This window comes from Biomphalaria glabrata, chromosome 8 (assembly GCF_947242115.1).
Source record: "Biomphalaria glabrata chromosome 8, xgBioGlab47.1, whole genome shotgun sequence".
Lineage (NCBI taxonomy): Eukaryota > Metazoa > Mollusca > Gastropoda > Planorbidae > Biomphalaria > Biomphalaria glabrata.
The window spans coordinates 5,864,185-5,888,770 of NC_074718.1; the positions used below are offsets into that span (position 1 = coordinate 5,864,185).

The 24,586-nt window shown below is 34.9% G+C and overlaps 1 protein-coding gene and 1 long non-coding RNA gene across 4 annotated transcripts in view; both read left to right on the forward strand.

Annotated features, from left to right (window-relative positions):
* Positions 1-388: 388 nt before the first annotated feature.
* The window catches only part of LOC106053966 (probable dolichyl pyrophosphate Glc1Man9GlcNAc2 alpha-1,3-glucosyltransferase), a 41,771-nt gene continuing 17,573 nt past the window's right edge, over positions 389-24,586 (forward strand). The window contains exons 1-3 of one of the 3 annotated variants that reach the window (XM_056037843.1): positions 389-837; positions 4,036-5,260; positions 6,752-9,300. In XM_056037843.1, coding sequence (XP_055893818.1) covers positions 721-837; positions 4,036-5,260; positions 6,752-7,539 — 2,130 coding nt within the window. In that variant the 5' untranslated portion in view covers positions 389-720 and the 3' untranslated portion in view covers positions 7,540-9,300. Of the gene's footprint in view, positions 838-4,035; positions 5,261-6,751; positions 9,301-20,832; positions 20,957-23,534; positions 23,614-23,871; positions 24,066-24,586 lie in introns of those variants that run through there. The other 2 variants (XM_056037845.1, XM_056037844.1) reach the window with 2 other exon arrangements.
* On the forward strand, positions 16,156-18,867 carry LOC106053372 (uncharacterized). The gene is made up of 3 exons (XR_008779327.1): positions 16,156-16,561; positions 17,162-17,238; positions 17,529-18,867. It is a non-coding gene; the product is annotated as an uncharacterized LOC106053372 (long non-coding RNA).

Here is a 24,586-nt window from a genome sequence, read left to right on the forward strand (position 1 = left end):
AAAGTGAGGGCCCATTTAAATGTTTCAGCTTGCTTGTAAGATCTCTTTTTTCTTTTAAGTATAATATTTTATCACATACTGTCCTCGTTAACAAAATATTAACAACAAACAAACAAAAATTAACAAAGAATTTCGGATCAGGCCCGATCTCTAGCAATTTTTTGTTTTTGAAAATATCCAGTGAACGATTTGTCTGTGAACGATTTGTCTGTGAACAATTTGTCTGTGAACGATTTGTCGCGTGAACGATTTGTCGTGAACCAACTGTCGGTGAACAAGTTGTCGGTGAACAAGTTGTCTGTGAGCGAATAATCCGTGAGCCAATAGTCGCGTGAACGAGTTGTCGGGTGAACGAAATGTCTGGTGAACGAATAGTCGCGTGAACGAAAAGTCGTGAACGATTTGTCGGTGAACGAAATGTCAGTGAACGAATAGCCGTGTCCCCTACCTTCAAAGTTCAAGTACTTCTCTAACAAACATGATGAGTGAGGTAAACATGGCTAGCAACACAGCGACCAAGATAACCGTGTCCTTCCGAACATTCGTGAGCCTAACTGCGTAGTTACATCACCGCCCACCCATAGGAAACATTTATCCGATCTCGAAATACAGCTGATATAAAAAATGTCCGGACAGCTAACGGATCTTCCCGCTATTACAAAAACTAAATAATGTCAGTATTCCGGGCCAAATTAGCAATGGAATTTATTCCAGTTTACAATGCTGAACGGATTAAGGTTGTATGTAATCACAGATTATTTCACCTGTATGGAATATTTACAACATCAGGATGACTTGCTTATAGTTTTAGTGTTCGGAATAGTTTTCATTACATTGGTAAGTTTCTCATGAGCTGTAGAAATGACAAGGATGACAATGCATATTTTTATTCTTACTCTTCGAAATCTAAACAATACCTATAACTATAGCCATATAACTAGATCTATGTAGGCATATACCACATTATGACCATCGATTAACGAACACCACCCACCGGCTACACCCATTGATTTGTTCCCAGGTTATATATTGTTTAGTTTGCCATGAACCCCTCCCTGTTTTCTAATAACAATAATAATACAATGGCACAAAGAAAAACGCTCCCCCCAGCAAATTCTAGTATCTAACAATTTGAATAGGACCGACCCGTGAATTGGAGCATCGATTCTCTCCCCTTCCCCGTTAATAAAATATCTTATATAAGCAACTGTTGTACTGTTCTACTTTTCATTTCTAATTTGAAATATTTGATAGATTCTATGATATTATTTTGGTATGGGAGCATTTATTTTTTTATAGTAATGATGATATTTTTTTTTCTGCACTTAAGAAAAAAGCTGCTCTCATATTAAAAACCTCCTTTCGGCTCGTGTATTCTAGTTTAATTGGAATGGCCCTCTTATGAATCGCACTGTGTATATGTGCCTTTCTTATCTTTGCTTATCTAATACAGACGTTACTTAAAAAAAGAAGATGATTACGTTCTACTCGTCATGCATTTTGTCATGCATGTTAACCAATGACTTAAATTCTGCCAATATATTAGTTTTCCTGGCTGGCTCAGGCAACCCATTCCATGCCCTAATATTGCTAGGGAAGAAGGAGTATTTGTACAAATTTGTCCTAGCATATGGACCAAGGAATGTGCCTTTATCTTTGTGTCTTTCTGAGTAATTTATTAAATTTTGTTTTTGTATTTGAACATTATGGTTCAATGTTTTATGTATAATTGCTACTTTACTTTTAAGTCTTCTATTCTGACGCATGGGCGTAGACAGGATTTTTTTTTTCGGGGGGAGATGGGGGCGGAGAGAAAACACAAAACCCCTCTTGGCTACGCTCATAGAATCTAATGAATGGTTGGTTGTCACCGGCGTGAATTTTCAGACATCATAAATGTCACTGGGGTGGTTTCAGATGTAGGCGTGGTGACACTGGGTTCATATTATTGGATGTTACTTTGGATTCTTGTGCGCGTGTTCTGAGTCTTATAAATAACGACCAACATAGAAATTCACAGACTAACACTGTATCAGCAGACAAGACATTTAGTAAGATGAAATAATATATATATATATAGGAGGCGCGGTGGCTGAGCGGTAAAGCGCTTGGCTTCCGAACCGGGGACCGGGGTGTGAAGACTGGGATTTTTAATTTCGGGATCTTCGGGCGCCTCTGAGTCCACCTAGCTCTAATGGGTACCTGACATTAGTTAGGGAAAAAGTAAAGGCGGTTGGTCGTTGTGCTGGCTACATGATACCCAAAAAAGTGATGACCATTACATCATCTGCCCTATAGACCACAAGGTCTGAAAGCGGAACTTTACTTAGGCAATCCAGCCGTATGGCTCAATGAATTAATAAACAATAACTTCCAGAAATATATGTGAAATTTAACATCCAATACATTTCATAATGATACTCCTTGACACTTTACACCATGTCATAGAATTTCCCCAAAAAAACATAAGTCCTTCTTCTCTGAGGACCCAAAAGTAACTTACTTTACTGACTCTCTCTAACTGCCCTTACTGACTGTGTCTAACTGACTGCTGTCAAGTAACTGGTTAACTCCAGGTTCAAAGTGTTCACCTTGTTAAACCATGAGTTTGGAATAACACTCACATCAAAACAGGGTATCTACACTATGGCACCAACTTTGAGGTGGTGACAATAGTCTTATATTGAAGAGCGGGTTTTATCGTTTATTTCGAAGGGGGTTTTAAAATCAAAAGCTTTTTCTTAGCTATGCTCTTGGAATATGGGGATTGTCGCTTGTATTATTTTTTTTTTTGTTTTGTTTTATAGAAAAGGGGATTCAATTGGTAGGGGGGGGGGTAAACTCAAAAACCCCTTGGCAGCGCTGGGGCAAGTGATGGTTTTATATTAAAATCTCACCTAAAATAAACAAAATCAAAGCAAAAAATCAGTCACTAAATTCCGACCCCCCCCCCCTGATTTCATTTCGGGGGGAGAGTTGAACCCCAACCCCTCCCTCCCCGTCTACGCCCATGTTCTGAAGGGTTTCTAAATTTAGTGATTTTACTAAAGGTGTTACTCTAGTCAACTGAGAATATTCGTTTGTTATGAATCTCACTGCTCTATTTTGTGTCTGTTCCAGTTTCTAAATGTTTTCTTGAGTTGAGGGGTCCCAAACGGAGGATGCATATTCTATAATTAAGTGGCCTAACCAAGGTTAAATAACATTTTAATTTTATGTTCTTATTTTATTTATATAAATTTATTTAATTAAACCCTATAGCTTTTTTTTATTTTATTCTTTAAAATAGTTTCATCAATATGGGGATTCCATGACAGTTTTTCATTTATTATAACACCTAGGTATTTAGTCTGTGTTACTGGTTTATCATGAATAAAATAAGTGGAATCATTTTGTTTTAGTGGTTTTTTTTTGTTACTATAAATAACTGACATTTTTCTGGGTGGAAAGACATGCTCCAATTTGATTCCCATTTCTTTAATTCATCTAATTCTCTTGTAAAAGCTATGTATCTTGTGTTGTTTTTATTGTTCTTTATACTATGCAATCGTCTGCAAATAAACTGACTTTTGTTTCTAAAGTAACGCAATTCGGTAAATCATTTATGTAAATTGAAAATTAGAATGTGGTCAAAGTAAATAATCTATCCTCCAGGTGGCCATAAAAAAAAACTGTCAAGCTTATGTTATTGTTACGAATAACCTAGATGTTCTGTTTACAAATGCTGATCTGAACACCAAGTACCAACAGACAAGAAGCATTTTCAGGACTAAATCTTATTGGTTTCGTTTTATCTTGTAAGATAAACTCGGGTAACGCCGTGTGTTTGTGATAGCAACGGATAAAGGCTTATACATTTAAAAAAATATTCTATTCTTTATTGTGACTACACTCTTCAGTTTGAAATAATTACATGACCGAGGTTTACTTAACAACTCAAAGACAATCTGGCTTGTTTGATTATTTACTTTGACCACATTCTAAACACAAAAATCTGGCTTATTCTTATTATTTTATGTGACTTTTTTTTTTCAGATAATATTAGCTGTAAAATATAAATGTAGGCCAAACTCAATCAAACATAATGCCAAATCTGGAGAAACGGTACACGACCTTAACCTTCACGACTCCTGCGTGGTATGCTGTAAAAATCCTGGACATAAAAAATTCAAGCAAGCCAAATTGTTTGAGTTGAAAGATTTACCAGAAGACTACAGGAGACAGGATCTGATCGATTACATCCGGGTTATTACAGGGCTTGTTGTGAAGGTCGAAGTTCACGAAGAGAGTAAGAAAAGACCTCAGAGTCTTGGAAAAGGCAGAGATATTCTGAGAGAAAATGATATTAATGTCGGCACGGGAATACTCTGGAATGCTCAGCGTTGCTACTGGAGAACGTCTACGCCCTGTCCTTGTCCTGAGTGTAAATTAAGCCCAAACCCTTACAAGCAGTGGGGGAAACTCTGCGTCAGCACGGCGAATCACGTAGTTTACGACATTGTTGAGGCCAGAAGTGTCCGGGTAATTCTCAACTACGACGACCCGAAGGACAGATCAAGAGTGGTCACTCTACGAGGGTACAAAGTTATTAGGAAAAAAATAGAGAGCGACTCCTGCGAACTGGCGGTGGCGACGCACAGCAAGGATGTGCACGACGCCGTGATTCTCGGCATCGAGAGCTGCTACAGAAACGCGCGCGAGCCAAGTGAGCAAGAAAAATTGACCGCCATGCAGAGGGGAGACTATCTGACACTTATCATCTCGCATCCCCACGGCCTGGAGAAGAACATCAGCCTCGGTAGGTCAAAGCAACGTAAGGTAGACGACGATTCCCGAACCGCTGTCGTTCCCGTCACTTACACCTACGACACGCCCACTTGCCCTGGATCTAGCGGGGCGCCGGTGCTTATTATAGGGAACGAAAACGTAACTATCAACTTTCCGCCCCACAGTGGCAATAAACGCTATAACCGCAACATCAGCGGAGAGGGGTGCGAGCTCAATGACAGTTTCCTTTCCAAAGATCAACAAAAATCAACCATATTCTTCATTATCCACAGCAAGTCTTTCAACAAAAAGCGAAAGTTGTATAATTTATGGAGATTCTTTATAGTCAAAGGACGCCACCTTTATTACACTGCAGTCCAACGCGTAAAAAAACTGCCCAAAAAAAGGTTTCGCAAGCCAAACGCAAAAATGTTGAAGAAATTACAAGAAAATCTATTTTGGAATAAACGACGCGAAAAGAGGAAACCCAAAGGCAAGTGTTACAATTTAGACAGCTGTAAGCCCATAGACATAGAAATATATATAGAGACCCCATAGGCTTTTCATGCCAACTAATTACAAATTACATTTAGCGCTTTTAAATGTTAGTAAATGTTAAATGATTGGGTATTGGATGGCTGCCTGGTAGTGCGGTTTGCGCGCTGGACTGTCGTTCGGATTTATCGATGGTCGAGGGTTCAAATCGTGTCCGCTCCCATCCCCGGTCGTCCTGCGGGAGGTTTGGACTAGGAAGTAAACCATCTTCAACTATGAAGGAACATGGGAAGCATGTAAAACATTTGACAAAACATCGTTAGAATTCAATCGTTGGTTTTCAGTGGCAATGGAGATTTTCATTGACCTCGGAGAAACTCTAACTAGCTAGCTTTTTATTGTCTCCGGTGTTCAGAATAGAGAGGAGTGCTGAAAAGCGATTTATTTTTAAAAAGTGTATGAACATTTTTGTGCCATTTTAAGAAATGTGAAATCAAATTTTCTAAACGATTACGTTGGTAGCAATGTATGAATGAGAACAAATGAGCTAATATTTAGCTGTATTAAAGAGAAGTGATACGGAGATCCAATGTCAGACATTGAAATATTATTAAAACTAAAGCTCCATTCATTTTTTTTTAGTTGGAAACGGGCAAATTTAATTAGCCTAAGCGTCCTTGACATTGATCAGTTTATCGTGCGGAAGTTTAATTAAGCGTCCTTGACATTGTTCAGTTTATCGTGCGGATCTTTCGAAATATCTAGGTGTAATAATAAATAAAAAGCTATCATGGAGTCCCCATAGTGATGAAATTATTAAAAATTCAAGCAAAACATTAGGGTCTATCAAAAGAATTTTTTTTTTAAATCAAACAAAAACTATACAATTAAAATACTATTTAACTTTAGTTAGGCCAATATTAGAATTTACATTCTCTGTTTTGGGATCCCTCAACTCAAGAAAGCATAAAGAAACTAGAACGAATACAAAATAATGCAGGGAGATTTATAACTAAAAGAATATTCCAATTTGATTAGAGTAACACCGTTAGTAAAATCATTAAACTTAGAGACACTTCAGGGCAGAAGAATAAAAAGTAAAGTAGCTATAATACATAAAACACTAAACCATAACTTACAAACAGAAAAACAAAACCTAATGAAATACTCAGAAAGACATGAAGATAGAGGCACATTTCTTATTCCATACACTAGAACAAATTCGCACAAATGCTCCTTCTTTCCTGATGCCGTTATAGAATGGAATGGGTTGCCTGAATCAGCCAGGAAAACCAACGACTTAGCAAAGTAATTGATTAACATGCATGACTAGATTGACACATGAAATGCGTAGGACGTAATTATCTTCTTTTTTTTTTTAAAGTAACGTCTTTAATATATAAGATAAGAAAAAAAATCTCCATTAAGTATTATATTTTAGCTATCATTATCTAGACGTGTTGAAAATATCTCTTGGTTTTTATTTCAGAAAACACTGGCACAATTCCATACTTCTTAAAAGGACTAAAACTTTCCTCAAAACATTGCATCTATAAAGATATGCATGCAGAATTTCTACAAGTGAAAGATTTCAACATCAACTTATTACCAAAAAGTGGCCAGGATGATCTTGTAGTGAAAGCTATCACCAACCTCTGTTGCCTGACCGGCTGTCTGATTTTACCTAACGATCAGTTCACGTGTTTTATCATTTATCGAGATTTTAGCAGACGACCAAAAAAGGCTACGTGTCCTTGCCCTGTATGTGTGCAGTCGAAGAAGCCTAAGCCAGAGTGGGCTTCGTTTGCTGCCAGAACGTCCTTCAACTTTGCGAACAGCAAAAGCACGAAGCTGGCCAAATGTATACTTTACTACGATGACGAGAGCCAGCTGGACAAAGCCAAATTTCTCTACGTCTATGACGTCACCAAAACGAACAGGCAGACGAGAACCTGTGACATTTTATTAGCGACCCACGACATTGACGTGTCAAGCAAAATTTTAAAACTAATCGAAGAACTGGGAAAGGTGGAAACACAGTTGAGAACTAAATTCGACAAAAGTCTGACCGACAGTCTGACAGTTGTACCGTGTCATCCTCACGGGCTGCCTAAATGTCTATGGGTTCCACCATTCCGTAATGACAAGGGGGAAACAGACGACAGCTACAATGGGGACACTTGCAGTGGAATAGCTGGAGCACCTGTTTACAAAGTTAACGGACAAACATTGGTGAATTGTGATATTATCCCGTACAAAGTTTCACAGAAAAGCTAAGTGTTAAGTTCGTCGAACAATTTTTCTACGCACAGCTGACACTGGAGGCTCTATAACAGCGGTTCTCAACCTGTGGGTCTCGGAGCTAAAAAAGGTTGAGAACCGCTGCTCTATAATATATGTCGTGTGGTAAGCGTACCGGATAGTGTTTTGAGCTAGGACGTCATTCATCTTCATTTCTGAAGGATCATTCAGAAACATTTTGATACTGTAGGGCCAATTATGTTTAAGGTTTAATGATAATGAAGCCTCAATGATACTAAAGGCTCAGTGATGTTTAAAGCTCAATGATACCGAAGGCCTAGTGATACTGATGGCTCAATGATACTGAAGCCTGAATTATACTAAAGGCTCAATGATACTGAAGGCTCAATGATACTGAAGCCTGAATGATACTAAAGGCTCAATGATACGTAAGGTTCAATGATACATAAGCCTCAATGATACATAAGCCTCAATGATACTGAAGGCCCAAATGATACTGAAGGCCCAGTGATACTGAAGGCTCATGATACTGAAGCCTGAATGATACTAAATGCTCAATTATACTTAAGGCTCAATGATACTGAAGGCTCAATGATACTTAAGGCTCAATGATACTTAAGGATTAATGATACTTAAAGCCCTCTATTACTGGTGTCTCAGTTGCCGCCAATGCAAAATAATCAATAGACTTTCTATATCACTAAGTCTGTATATTAATGATGTCGAGAGAGAGAGACAGACAGAGAGAGAGAGGGGGGGGGGGAACAAAGAGAAAGATACAGAAGAAGCTTCAGTATTTTCTGTATATATACACCTCTATTGGTCAGTACTTTTAATTGTGTTCGTCTACTAACATAGTGCTAAGATCAATACAATGTTGGGAAATAAAAATCAAAGGCAATAAATGGCTAGTGGTGCATTGAGCGATCTTCTTGGCTAGAGATCTTTTTAGCGTTTATAAAATCTGTCCCACTCAAAGGGCATTAGGAAGTCTTCTTTCTAAGTGTGCGTTTAAAAACTCTTGGTTTGAAACATTAATCTCATTCCTTAAATTCATCTCCATAATAATAGACGACTCTAATGACATTAATACATGTATGTGTTCATATTGCATTGTGTCACTGTAATTTTTTTTTATTAAAAAAACCCTGTAAAATCCTTCTTCATGATCTATGTCTCAGCCAGGGCCGGCATTGTCTTATTTGATCGATTGCTCCAAATTGGGCCCCGCTCCTGGCTGCGGCCACGCAATATACGTTTCGCATCAGTCTGGCTCTTGTCACGGTTTTTAAAAGCTGTAGGATTTATAAAGGGTTAACATATTTAGTGTATCGTACGATTGACGTCACTTTACTTAAACCACTGGAACGTATTGCGTTTGAGTTGCTTCCTATGCATGTTGTATAATACATGTTGATATATAATGATCTAATTAATAGAAATAGTTGCTATTGTAAACAAAAAATGTAGAAGAGGGGCCTCGCAAGTATCCATGGGCCCTGCAATTTGTGAAGGCCGGCCCTGGACAGCTGGAGGCATTTTTTGAAATACTGACAACTTTAACATCGAATTTTTTTTTTATCTTGGCCTAAAAAGACCGATATCTATCATTCTATGGGATATCATTTAAAAGTAGGCCCTATTAAATCGTAATAGTTCTCCTTGTCTATAGTTGCACTAGAAAGATATATTTATTGACAATGTATGTATTTAATTCACTCATTGTGTCACGGGTGATATATATATATATATATATATATATATATATATATATATATATATATATATATATATATATATATATATATATATCATGGGCGTAGCCAGGATTTTTTTTCGGGGAGGGTTTTGGGGGGGATTCCCCCCCCCCGACCCCCCCCCTCTCCGCGGAAAAAAATTATATATATATATATATATATATGTGTGTGTGTGTGTGTACATAATTAATCTTTATTACATTCTGACCCCTTCGGAAGACGTTTATTGTTTATTGTAGACTCCCCGCCCTTGCTAGCAAGGTGGTCTGAGGGAGTTCGCAGCGCTCCCCCAGCGCGGGGCGAAGCCCCGCCGCCGAGCACTATTTCTGGTATTGAAAGCCAACAAAATGCATATTCTGAGGTATCTACAGTGCATTATCTTGCTATTAAAAAGTTTTATTTCAAAAACCTAATGTGCTATTCTTACTGACTTAGACCCTCTCGCGCCGTTCGGCGCATTTTCCGGCAAGCTGTTTCCGCAACTCTTATTTTGCGTAATTCATTTTGTGTGAGAACATGTCCCGCAAAACCTCATGCGACGCTCTGTCACAACCTTACTAAGGATTCGACTCCCAGTTCGGCATATGATTTCTTTGATTTAGACCCGATCTCTATGACTGACTCCTAAAATCTGTCTTAGCCATCTTTGTTGAGACACATTTAATGATTTTCAATTTCGACAGAAGACTATTCACACTTTATTAATGGAGCCCAAGCCACTGGTAGAAATTTGTAACCTTTCTTGACTATGCTCTTGGAATTACATGCCTGTATTTCGCTTTAGATTTTATATCGAAAAGGAAAGTTTCTTCGTCAAATCATCTTTTGAGGGGTTTTAAACTATGAAATCTCTGGAGTTTTTTTTTTTGTTTTGTTTTTAATTCAAAACCCCATTTAGCTACGATCTTAGAATTTGGTGACTGTAGTTTGCTTTAAAATAATATTGAAGAGAGAGGTTTTCAACTCTAAACGCTCTGTAGGGGAATTTTAAACTCAAAACCATCTGGAGGGGTTTTAAACTTTAAAGAAAAAGCCATCTGGAGGACTGGGATTTAAAGTCAAAACCCCTTTGGCTACGCTCATAGATTTTATAGTGTGTAATTTGCTTTTTTTTATATTGAAGAGGTACTTTTTAGCTTCAAACCCCAACTGGAGGGGGGGGGGGGTTAAACTCAAAACCCCTTTGGCTACGCTCATAGAATTTTGAGTGTGTAATTTGCTTTTTTTATATTGAAGATGGGGTTAATTGTAAATTTTGGAGAGGGTTTTAAAATCAAAATCTTCCTCAACTGTGCTGTTGGAATTTGGTGATTGTTGTTTGCATTTTTTTTTGTTTTGTTTCATAGAAGAGGGGGATTTAACTGCAAAAACCTCTGGTAGGGGGTTTAAATATCAAAACCCCCTGTAGGGGGTTTTAAACTCAAAGCCCCCTGGTAGAGGGATTTGTATCTCAAAACCCCCTGATAGGGGTTTTTTAAATCTCAAAACCCCCTGGTAAGGGGATTTAAACTCAAAACCCCCTGGTAGAGGGTTTTTAACTCAAAACTGCCTTGGCTGTGCTGTGGTAAGTGATGATTTAGTATTAAAATCTCACCTAAAATAAACAAAATGAAAGCAAAAATCAGTCATTTAATTCCGTCCCCCCCCCCCCCCCCGCTGGGGGGGGATTTCATTTCGGGGGGGGTTTGAACCCCAAGAACCCCCCCCTGGCTACGCCCATGATATATATATATATATATATATATATATATATATAATTAGAATGTTTGCGGATATGTCTTCCGTAGACCGTAAGTATATTATTATATTATGAGGCATTACTATATCCAATTATATATTTTACAAAATTTTACTCTATTTATAAGTAAATTTATAATAAATATATTTATAAATAAATAAATTGTCAGTAAATTTTTAAATAAAAGACTCTTGATTACAATCTCGTTGAGTATTTTTAAAACATGTATGAATATCTCCAATAAGAATAAAATTCAACACATGTTACAGAGGAGCAGTGTGGCCCTGACAATGCCACGAAATCATATTTCTTTTTACTAAAGTCATTTGAGTTCTTCTTCTTCTTCGTTCTCATTGTTATGTTGGAGTGTTCAGATGAGTAGTCCAATACATGAGATGAACTGCGCAGTGGTTTCCAAATCAGGGAGCTCTCCATATAGTTTCCTTTCTATTGGGATGATTTGGGGCCAATGTCTTATACGGGCCTCTTGGTAAAGAGAGCAGTTTTGGAGGACGTGGTCTGCATTCTCTGGTGATACTCCACATGGGCAGATTTCACTGGTTCCAATTTTGAGCTTCCGGTACATGTGTTGTCGCATTCTGTTGTGTCCGGTCCTGAGTCGAAAGATTAGATGTTGGTCTTGTCGGGATAGCTTATAGTAAGCGTCATCTTTCTTGTGATTAGGATGAGAGCTCGTCCATTTCTCATTTATTTTATTTACGATTAATTTCGTCATTTGAGTGATATATCAAAATTTCAGTACCGTACTAATGTACTAATGACATCCGCCATTTTAACTTTCAAAACATGGCTGACATCAGCAATCATTTTCTGTTCAGGTTTTGCAAGCATGACCTAAGAAAAGGAGCTATAATTGTTTGTTTGTTTGCTTTTTTATTACAAGACTATAGACTATTAATAGGCTATATGTCTATGTACAAGACATAGAGATGATTAAAAAATCGAAATATTTCGTTTTCTAATAAAGCATATTTTTAATTGACAAACAAGAAAACTCTGCAGTTATGTCACATTATTAGCCCAAAACCAGTACCACCACCTGAAAACTCTACTTTAAAAAAAAACTTATACACAGATTGAGCAACTAGGTGAGATTTGCATAATTATATTGATAATTGTTAGTCCTTTGTGTTTACACACCGTGTTACATCGGCGCCCTTCGACATTCGACGGAGGTTACGGTTACATGCACTACTGAGTTTCCCTCATAACAGACGTTAATTAGGTCCTATGCGTATCAATGTGTGCAGTGGCGTAGCTGAGAATTCGACATCGTTTGGGGGCCCGGGGGAGGGTTTAAACTCTTTGAGGGCCCCTGCATTTTGCGTAATATTTAATATTTAATGTAAACATAACTCATTTGGGCCCCCCCCCATCAAGTGGGGGCCGGGGGTATTTTCAAATTCTTCCCCTCCTCCCCCCACACTAGCTACGACTCTGCATGTGTGAATCTGGTGTAAAATGTTTTACATGTCTCTTCAGGCTTTTGTTCAGAGTTGACCTAAGAACACGCGTAGGACGTAATCATCTTCTTTTCTGAAGTAACGTCCGTATTTTATAAGATAAGAAGATAACGACCGGGGATGACAGTGGGCACGGTATGAACCCTGGGACCAACGAGACGTTTGAATGACAGTCTAGCGCGCACACCTCACGTCCAGGCAACCATCGTGCCAGTGGCGTAGCCAGGGTGGAGGGAGGAGGGGTAGAAGTGGAAAATCCCCCCTGGCCCCCACTCTAGGGGACCCCAATGAGTGGTTTTTTTTTTTTTTTTTTTGCATTAAAAATTAAATATTACGCAAAATGCTGGGGCCCCCAGAAAGGTCAAGCCCCCCCCCCTTCCGAGCCCCCAAACGATAGAAAATTCCTAGTTACGCCTCTACATTGTGCATATTAGTCTTAAGCTCTGCAAGGTCAGTTGTTTTCCTGGCTGATTTAAGTAAGCCGTTTCCTGCTCTAATGAAGGGAAGTCGAAGCACGTATAAGAATTTGTCTTAGCAAATGGAATAAGAAATTGCATTCTCTTTTTAGCGGCCCCCGTAAGGGGAAAAAGCCGCTATTAGCCTAGTTTGTGCAAAAATGTCCCTCTGTCCGTCTGGCACACTCAGATCTCGAAAACTAGAAGAGATATGAAAAATATTATTTCATCATTAAATGCGGCTTGAAAAGTTTAGGTGCAACGGCTACTTTTGGTTTTCTAAAAGCAAACCGTTTAATTTATAAAATTAATTATGCAAGCGATTTATTTTTTTTCATAAAAATACACCAATTCTAAAACAATTACGTAAATGTAAGGGAGGCAATGTTACAATATGCTAACAAAGATGGACAATTTTCGTGTATTTTCAGTATCACTAAGTCAAATATATTTTAAAAATGTACAGGAAATGTTTACAACAAATATAAATAATAGTTAAAGATGTTTTTTTCTGGTCAACTAGCTGCTAAAATTAAAAGAAAACATTTCTGTTTGTTTATAAAGGCTAATAATGCATTTTGTATGTAAATATCACGCACATTTTTTAATGGATTTTTCATGCAGCGAGTCTCGTGCAGTAGCGTAACGTCGCTACTTGACCAGGTGCCAAATCAATGCCTTAAACTTTTTTAAAAAATCAGATTTTATTTATTTTTTGTTTAGTGCCCCCATCCGAATAAAAGAAGATTATTTTTGTGCGTTTTGTCTGTTGGTCGGTCTGTCCGTCACGATTAGATTAAAAAAACTAGAACTCTAAAAGCTATTGAAAATCTGATTTACACTTTAATGTTCCTCCCGTAACATCTCAATAGTTTTAAGTATCTAAAAATTGATTGTTACGGATTTTTTTGTGCAAAACTAATCAACCCCAACAAATGTTTGTTTGCTCTTCTAATTTATATTACATTCAATTTCCATGCTTAAACGTTGCAAAAACACATTATCAATAATATGTTGTTCCGTTTTTTATGTAAATAGCATATTAATGCTAAATCAAAATCTCTATACTGACTTATATTTCATTAAGTGTAAAAATGTTCCGGATATTGTTTTATAAAACATGAATTATGCCTAATGATTGTTTGAAATCGCATAATTTACTAATATTACACTTATATTATTTGACACTATAATTTGGTTATCAATATCAAATTGTTCCGTATTTTCATCTTTAAACAAATTTTAAAAATATCGACGATAGGTTGTTCAGGGCTTTAAAAAAAGTAATTTACTAGAATTGATTACTGAAAATTACTTTTTAGACATTTAATCTTTTTGCTAAAACATAACATAGAAGTTTTGTAATCGATAAAGAAAACTCCGGATCGTCGCCAGAAATTTCCGAATTTATTTAAAAATCTACTAACGCCAGATAATTGTTTGAACTCCTTCTTCTAATTAATAAACAAATAATCTTCTCATTTACGAAATAATGTTTTTACGGATTTTTATGAAAAATATTTTAACTCACTACTCTCTTACAGTACATTTAACTTTCTACCTAAAACATTAAAAAATATAATTATCGTTAATATTATGTTCCGATTTTTAAGGAAAACAGAATCCAAACACCAAAGTAAGGTATGAAAATCTCTCTACATGGCTGTAGTACATCTAATTTTTTTACGAGACCATCCAAAAAATTTAATTAACGGTATTTCATTTATCTGAAATTCTCTTTTTCTTTTACTATTTATACAAACATCCGGAACAATCTATTATATAAACTTTTCAATTGTGTTCATACCTAAAAATTATTGCGATGTTTTGAAACGTAGAATAAAGGTTAATCAATTTTTAATAACTTTTAGTTGTTTTTTTTATATCAAGATGACGGACAGACCGACTGACAGACAAAACGCAAAAACAATGCGGCTTTGATCCTTTTTAAATAAATTCTATTAGAACTCAGTGCACCAATGTCTATGAACCCTCGTTAAATATCTCGTGTAAATAAAGACATTTTTTTTTTTGGTTCCGGTACTAGCCTATTGTGAGGTAATGGAATTTTTTTTCTTTGACGTCATATGAATGGACTCTTTAAATGTAATGTTAAAAGGACGCACTCGGTGCACCAATGTCTATTAACCCTCGAAAAATTGCTTGTATTAATGAAAACATATTTTAGTCTAACTAAGCCATGTGACGTAGTGTTTTTTTTCCTTTGACGTCATATGGAATGAATTCTTTAAAAGAAATGCTAAAAGAACGCACTCGGTGCACCAATGTCTATGAACACTCGATAAATGGCTCGTAAAGATGAAGGCGATTTTTATTCTATCTAGGCAGTGTGACGTAGTGTTTTTTTTTCCTTTGACGTCATATGGAATGAATTCTTTAAATGAAATGCTTAAAGAACGCACTCGGTGCACCAAAGTCAATGAACACTCGATAAATGGCTCTATCGATGAAGGCGATTTTTAGTCTAGCTAGGCCGTGTGACGTAGTGTTTTTTTTCCTCTGACGCTATATGGAATTAATTCTTCAAATGAAATGAAAAAAGAACTCGGTATAGTAATGTTTATTAAACCTCGTTATGTGACTCGCGTTTAAAAAAGGAATGATATCTTGATTTAGATCTAATCTAGATTTTTTAAACTAGATCTAGATTTTTATTACAGTATATCTAGATCTGGATTTATATTCTAATTAAAATTATTTTAGAGTCTATATACCTAGAATTTCTAGATCTAATTTAGACTAAAATAGACTAGATTAAGATGTAGAATTTCAATTTCTAAACTTAAAGTGTAAAAAAAAAGTGTAGATTTTCATTTCCAAACGTTTTGATCAATATTGTAATGTTTTAATATAGCCTACTAAAACTAATCTACTATTTTTTATTTAATTTATATTTAAATTTACGGCAAATGAATCTTTGAAACATTATCAGTTTTGACCATCGGATGGCTGCCTGGTCGTGCGGTTTGCGAGCTGGACTGTCGTTCAGTTTTATGGATGGTCCAGGGTTCAAACCCTGCCCGCTCCCATCCCCCATCGTCCTGCGGGAGGTTTGGACTAGGAAGTAATTATCTTCAACTCTGAAGGAACATCCGAAACATGTAAAACATTTTACATCAAAATTAAATCACCTCTTGAATATTATTTGCGAATATGCAGATCCGACCGGCGCCTTCGACATAGAAAGCCTTAGCTCTGACCAGGTCGCGGCCTACGTCATCACTGGTCAGAGGCCAAGGTTATGCGTCACTGATGCGTGTGTACGTAACCACTCAGTCCATTGTGTTGCTGTGTAGTTTACATAGACAGAAAGATTTCTTTTGAAACAAATAGAATCTTCATCTAAATATGATTTAGACTTTTCAAAAATTCAAAATATTCATCATGGATTAAAACTCTAGATCTACAATGGTGAACAAATGTCTCGTTTTGTAAAGGATCTTGATCTAGCACTACTAGCAGATATGCTTTCCGATTACCAAAAGATGATGAATGGTGGCTTAGAAAGAAAAATGGCAAGCGGTATTACCTTTGGCTTAGTAGAAGGATTAGATCTACCTACCATTAAAGGAGTACTCTAAAGTAAGTAAATATTTCTAGATCCAGCATATTAACATTATACATAATTAATTGACTTTTATGCTTTTGATGATTAACATGATAATCATTATATAAAGTCAAAGTGGGTAGATCTAGAAATCTAGGCCTAGGCATTGAATACTTGTTGATCTAGGCTAGGACCATGTAGATCTAATTGTAAATCTATTCATTTAATAACGATTCTGTCAATAATTATAGAGTCTAGATCTAGTTTATATACCAATAGCATAGTATAGTCCGTATATTATATAGAAGTACAAATAGACAGGTAGTAACTTATAGATTTATAATAGATAGAGATACATAGGCCTATATATTTTTTATATAGATATATATATATAACCAGTAGAAGTACAGATCTATAATCTATTGTAGTCTATTACTAGTATTCTATAGTTACATAGACTCATTCTATTAGACTGTTAGACAGTTACTATTAGATCTGTCATATTTTATACCCCGGTATGTACCAAATTATTCTAGTAAATGTTAGATGTTATATATAGGCCTAATATATACATTTTATTTTATATTTTATACAGTTTGCATTTCATTTCAAAAAAATTAATTGTAAACTTTCAGATCTGCCATTAACATTTTCAAGACGAAGTATCATGGACAGTATTGAAGGATTACGTACTATAAAGGAATACTCTAAAGTAAGTAATAATTATTACTAGCATCTAGCATATAATATTAGTATTATAAATAATTTAAATTTTTTATGCATTTGATGATCAACAAGACTATAAAAAGAGGCTATTGCTAGGAAGTAAATACTACTTTAGGCTAGAACTATGTAAATCTATTAATTTAATAACGATTCTATCAATAGATATTCTAGTAAATGTTTGATATTATTATATTATATACAAAATATACAGTATTTATTTACAGTTTGCATTTCATCTAAAAAATATTAATAGTAAACTTTATTTTTAACTTTCAGATCTGCCGTTAACATTTTGAAGACGATGAAGTATTGTGGACTAGCTACTACACATGAAAGAGTAGAGAGTGCATTAAAAAAAGTGTTAAGTCTCAGGAAGTCGCAGGATGGCTGCCTGGTCTTGTGGTTTGTGTGCTGGACTGTCGTTTGGATTTATCGATGTCTCTGGTTCAAACCCTGCCCGCTCCCATCCCCTGTCGTCAACTCTGAAGGAACATCCGAAACATGTCAAACATATAAGGATATAATAGTAAAAAAAACATATCAGTGATTTCAGTGAATTTCAAGATAGTGTAAGAAATATAAATGTGTCTTCGTGTTGGATGTTCTTTGTCAAGAGGAGTGTATGATTTATGTACATTGTAAAGGTTCTGGTCCAGTTAAGGTAGTATATATATATTCTATTGTTCTTGGTACATCTCTTTGATATTTTTTTTTTTAAACAAACAGAAGTATTTGGTAAAGGTGATAAGCTACTTCTTAAAACTGTATCCTACATTTATGAAATTACTAATTTGTTAGAACTCATAGAACAATATTCTACAAAAAATTTTACCAACAATACTAACAGTTTTTAAATGTTTTTAAAGAAAACACTAAGTACACAAATACAAAAAATGACAATGAAATAAATATATTAAATTGACTTAAACCAAACAGGACTAAATAAGAAGACCATGTCACTTTTTATGGACTATCTAAATTAAGTATTGTCTACCCACATCCTGCAGATTCCTGCTTATATAAGTTATTGACCATGTACACTACATATTTAAAGGTTTAAGATACAGTGGGATAAATAAAAAAGATGAAAATATTACTTTTATCTTTCCTAATTTTAATGATTCATCAAAACATCATAAAGGTTCTCTGTAAGTCTAACTGTTAGATGTTATATTATGGGTAATTATCTTGTTTTTTGAAGTAACTTGTGTAATCTATAAGATAAGATATGTTGTTGGTTATTGTGTTCATGTGGTTCTAAAGAAATTTAATGACTGCATGACTGGGGATGGGAGCGGCCAGGGTTTGAACTTGGGACCATCAATAAATCTAAGCGACAATCCGGAGCGCAAGCCACTCCACCAGGCAGCCATCCATACATATAAAATATATAATTTAAATAACATTAACATTATATGAGCAAACCGCTTGAACAGGCAGCCATCCATATATTTAAATCACATTAACATTATATGTAATCATTGTATTTTTAAAATGTGTATTGTAAATTATTGAAATTTTTTTTTCCATATGTTCATTAAGCAATTACAATAAAAACTTAACTCATTAAAGTGGTATCCTTTGTCTGCAAATAAAATTGCTATATAACACCACACATTTGTTTTCATGTTGTGTTATTTCTGTTGTGATGCTTGTTATCATTTGTGTGTACATTAAGTTGTAAAGCAACTGATCAATTTTATATTCTAATAACATATGTAGGTGTAATACTGTTTATAGAAAAGTCATAACATACATGACTACACAGTTAATGAGTTACAGATTATATCACTTAGCCTAAGCACTAATGCAAACATTCAGCCAGGTGTGCTACAGTTCAGTTTACAACACACTACAGTTTACAACACACACAAAGCAGTCTTCAATCACTTAGTGTGTATATTAAGTAAATACATAAAGTCTAGACCTAGTACTTAATCTACTTTAATACGTCTGTTTATAGTTATGAGGATCTAAGTCTAGACCTAGTAATTTGTCTAGTTTAATAATACATCTGTTTATAGTTATGAGGACAACAAGTACATGTTGGTTGTGTTACATTTTACAACACTTCACCTAAGCGCTAATGCTAACAAAATCACTTAGTGTGTATATTAAGTAAATACATAAAGTCTAGATCCAGTGATTAGTCTAGTTTAATAATACGTCTGTGTATAGTCATCAGGACAACTACACGTTGGCTGTGTTACAGTTTACAACACTTCGCCTAAGCGCTAACACACAGCCAGGCTCTGGTTACGATCAGAAACAATGGTCGCTGACCTGCTACGTCACAAACCAGCCTTACGGCCTGGGGTCACGGAGGTCACGATCCGACAGGGATCCGACTTCGACGGGGGCCGCCTCTGAGTTTGTGTAACACAAACTCTCTTTGTAATCTTGTTTTTTTTTTTGTTTTTCTGAGTATTTTTTTGGTTTGTGTTTTTGTATTAGTAAATTATGGTTTAGTGTTTCATGCAGGGGTGGACGGAGTGTCGTTTGAGACGGTAGGGCCGCAGAATAAGCCACGTGTAAAAGATTTTATAATATTCTTTTATAAAATAGATCCACGGAGCATCACGATTAATCATAGTATTACCTTTCATCAATTTTGTTTTTACTTCCTTATTACTAGGGCCTACTACATTGCAAAATCTTACAGCTCTATCTCGTGTCTGCAGTGTCAGATCCATTTTATATTCAAAAGACATCTTCTAAGTAATAAAATACAATAAAAATATGTGCGATTTATAAAATAAAGTTCAGTGTATCCCAAACAAAAAGAACATAAAATATTTTGTTGGAACTCCCATAGCCAGTGGCATCCAAAAGGGTTTTACGAGTGTATGCCTAATGGAAAGAAATCTTGCCAAGATTAAGTAAAGCAAGAAAAAGAATAGGCTTCAAAATAAACAAACAAAAAGTACTTAGTATAAAATAAACAAACAAAAAGTACTTAGTATAAAATAAACAAACAAAAAGTACTTATAGTATAAAATAAACAAGCAAGATGGAGACAACTGAATTCCAAGACCATAGACCACTTGGTAGAGTTATCTACAGATGAAAACATTGTAAGTCAAAAAATCTCACAATGAAGATGTAAAAAATGTCTCCAACTTATAATATTGGGAAGCGTGGTCGAGAGGCTAAGTGCGCTTGAACTTGGCTTGGCTTGGCTACCTAGAAGGGGGCTCGAGGTTCGGGCATAGTTGTGTTTACTGAGCGCCTAAAGGCAGCACGGATAACCAACTCCTAGATACCCCCCCCCCCCCCCACTGGTCTCACAATTGAGATTGGACCAAAAAAAGCGCTCTGAGCATGCTATAAGCATGAAAGTAGCGCTATATAAAAGCTATAATAATAATATTTCAATTTTTTTTAAATGATAATAACGTCATCTTTTAAGTTACGTGGTTAATATTCAAGTGGACTTTAAAACTTCAATGAAAATATCAACATTTTTTGGCCCATGAAAAATAGATAGAATGGCATCGCACTCTATAGGCACTATTTCGCCCCAACCTTTTTATATATGTCAGTGTTTTCATGGATTAAAAATTTTTACTTTACTTTTCGGTGATGTCCCTTGAAAATCTTTAGTACTGTAAAATTAATATTGCTTCTTCTGTTTACAACATGGCAGACATATGGCTTTTATTTGGGGCTGCAACGTTTGCAAAACTTCTATTAATACCTTCTTAGTAAGATATTGAACTAGGCTTTTCTTAAATATTGTTGTTTCTTTACTATTGTCATTAATTTAAGTCATTGGTTAACATGCATGATGCGTAGGACGTAATCATCTTCTTTTTTTTGAAGTAACGTCTAACATAAAAATACTTACTCTATTCACTATTGACTCTAATCTCTATTAGTATTACTCTATAAATATAATTAAAGTCTATTAGTACTATTTTATTAATATTAGCATCTCTATGATTAAAATCAAAATGATATTAAATATTAGATATATGATATAGATATAGATTATAGATTTAATAGATCTAAAATAATCTAAATTCCTTTTTCTTCTTAAATTAAATCATCATGAAAATAAAAATGATGAATCAATTAGATCTATGAATACTATGATTACTATGATCATATAATTAAAAAAATATTTAATCATATGTGATATGATTATAATTATAATAAATAATGTCATGGTACAGACAGTCACCCAGTGAGTTGTGACAGTCTATAGAGTATATATAGTATCTAGATTTTAGTAGATAAGATTTAAGATATATATATATACTGACTGAGATATACTTCTGTATTATATAAGATAAGATATACTGACTGAGATATACTTCACTAATTGTTCACAAGTTCTCTTTTAAATCTGTCGTACATATCCGCATCAAATTTTGTACACACAGGTTTTATTTTACCTCATAGGTGCTCACTAAGAACTGTTTTTGACAAATTTGCAACCTGATGACTGCTATCCATGAAAAACCGCAAGCTCTCTATCAAACCTTTGTATTTTATTTTTGGTATTTCCCCTAAAGGTTGCAGTCTACATAAGATAAGATAAGATAATTTTTATTGATCCAATCAAATGGAAATTTAGTTTGACAACAATTGACAACCTCAGCGTAACTACTGTAACAATAACATTATAGATGCAGATATGAACAACATTCACACACGAAACACATACACACTCACAACCAGCGCTTTATGAATTAGACTTCTATGAACGTCTCGATGATGACAGGTGATCTTGTAACACTCTGACTGACAGTGGGGTGAAGGAGTTTTTAAATCTTTCTGTTTTAGTTCTAATGGAAAGGAGACAACCACCACTTTGTTCAGATCTTATGTAATAGTGGTTTAATGGGTGACGGTTATCTTCAAGAATCATGAGTGTTTTGGAAAGGCATCTTTCATGGAAAAGCTCTTCAAGAGATGGTAGCTGTGTTCGAGTGATATATGATGCTTTTTTAATTAGTCTATTTAGTCTAAGTCTTTGTGCAAGTGAAGTATTACCATACCAGCAGGTGATGGCAAAGTTAATTTATGCTGATGGTTGCTGTATAATATAAAAGAAAAATAGAAAACATTCATAGAAATAGTTCACAAATTTCATATAGTTGAAGCATTATTTTTTCTTTAAGTCTACTAATATTTTATTTCCCCTTTCTTTTAGAAGGGACGCGATCACAAGAGGACAAAGTAAACACTTCAGGAACACCCTCAAAGCCTCTCATGTTAGGTTTAACCCATTAGCTCCTTCTGCAGTTGGAAACTTTTTCCCATTTTTGTCCTAAAGTGTTGTAGAACGTTTCTAAAACCCCCTATTCAATATACTTGATTTAAACTTTTTATAATGAAGATTTCTTCTAGTCTCGTTGCAAGCATTATTACAAATCATTTTGGAGATTACAAATTCTATTTTTAATAAAATCGGAAAGATTTTTATTGCTTAAATAATTTTTTTAACAAACAGGTCCATAGAGCCAGTGTATAAAATGAATATTTTTGAAGCTTTTTTATATTCTAATGGTATTAAAAGTATATATTATATTTTTTTAAACGACATATCGTTCTATTTTTTTATTAAAGTTGTTTGTTTGTTTATATGTATTAGATCTTAAATTTCATTTTTTTTTTTCAAAATAAATATTTTTTAGGATTTTTTTAAATTTGGGGTTATCCGTCTTTGTTTTTTTTTAACCGGAAATAGGAGCTATTGGGTTAAGAATAGTAATATAATTTTTATACACTTTGGGATGTTTTCATGTAAAACTTCATATTCTTCTTCGTTCTCATTTTACATGTTGGAGGGTTCAGGTCAGTAATTCTATATATCTGAGAGGAACTGCACAGTGGTTTCCAGATCAGGCAGTTCTCCGTATAGTTTTTGTTCTATGTAAAACTTCATAAAATATATAATTTTCCGCCAATCAAATTTAGCAGACAATAGGCAAAAGGCAAAGTGAATGCCATTGAATAGCTAAGTCGCAATAGTTGAAGCATAAAGTGGCGAGGCATCTCTGTACTTAGAGGTCAAACTCATAGTTGGGAGTGATTTGGAAGTATGAATGATAGAGTATTGTTATAAAGACATTGAAATATCAGGTCCTAACCATTGGTCTAAAGACAAGTGAAGAAGTGTGTCTACTTTCAAATATAATAAAGCCTAACATTGTCTAGTTGACAAACCTCCATACAAAGCATGTTATTGTTTCTAATATATTTCTCTAAATTTCTCAAGGACAATACAATATTACCTTTCAGAATGTTTAATATTTAAAATACATTTAATTTCAGCCGATCAACAGATTTTGAAGTGCACAGAAATTGGTTGGCCATTACTCACAGTCTTCCATTACGTCAGTGGTATGTCGATGTAAGTAGCATACTCAGTCCAGCTTTGGGTGCCTATACATGTCAACCTCCTCTTTTACCAAAGAAAAAAACATTAGTTCCAACTATTTATTTTTTGTTTCTATTTTTATATTTATATTTTCAGATATAATTTCTGTTTACATCAAAAAGTTGATAATATTTTGAAAATATTGTATGGTATTTGATACAAATATTTTGGTAGTAAAAGTTAAAACAAATTTAGTCTTATCATTTCCTGTTGTTGTTTTTTTTCCTCTAGGAAACATCACAATGGACTTTGGACTACCCTCCGTTGTTTGCCTGGTTTGAAAAGTTATTGTCATTTTTTGCGCAATTTTTCGACCCGAAAATGCTTGAAGTCTCAAACCTCGACTATGCAAGTGAAGAAACTGTATACTTCCAGAGATTGTCTGTTATTGTTACTGATTTCATATTCTTCTATGCAGTTCTTGAGTATGTAAAAAATTTATTTGGAAAATTAGATATGTATATATGTTGAAAAGGAATAGAATTTAAAAAAAAATTCATTGTCATGTTAAGGTGAATTACAATATTTATTGCAGAGACTAATAAATATAACCAAACTTAAGAGTTTTAAATGTTGACTTTTTAATGCAAAGTTTTTAAAGATATTAAATAAAAGCATTAAAAGTAAAGTTCCCCTTTCAGACCTTGCGATCTATAGGCAGATGATGTAAAGGTCATTTGTTTTGGTGGCCCACGGTTAACAAGGGTGATATGTGGCCAGCACATTGACCAAAAGCATTTACTTTTCCCAACTAATGTCAGGTACCCATAGAACTGGATGGACTCAGAGGTGCCCAAAGATCTTAAAGTCAAAACCTAGTCTTCACCAGGTTTAAACCAGAGATCCCTGGTTTGGAAGCCAAGCGTTTTACCGCTCAGCCACTGAGTCACCAAATAAAAGCATAGGCTTTAATAATTTCTAAATTGTAATTAATAATGAATCTGGG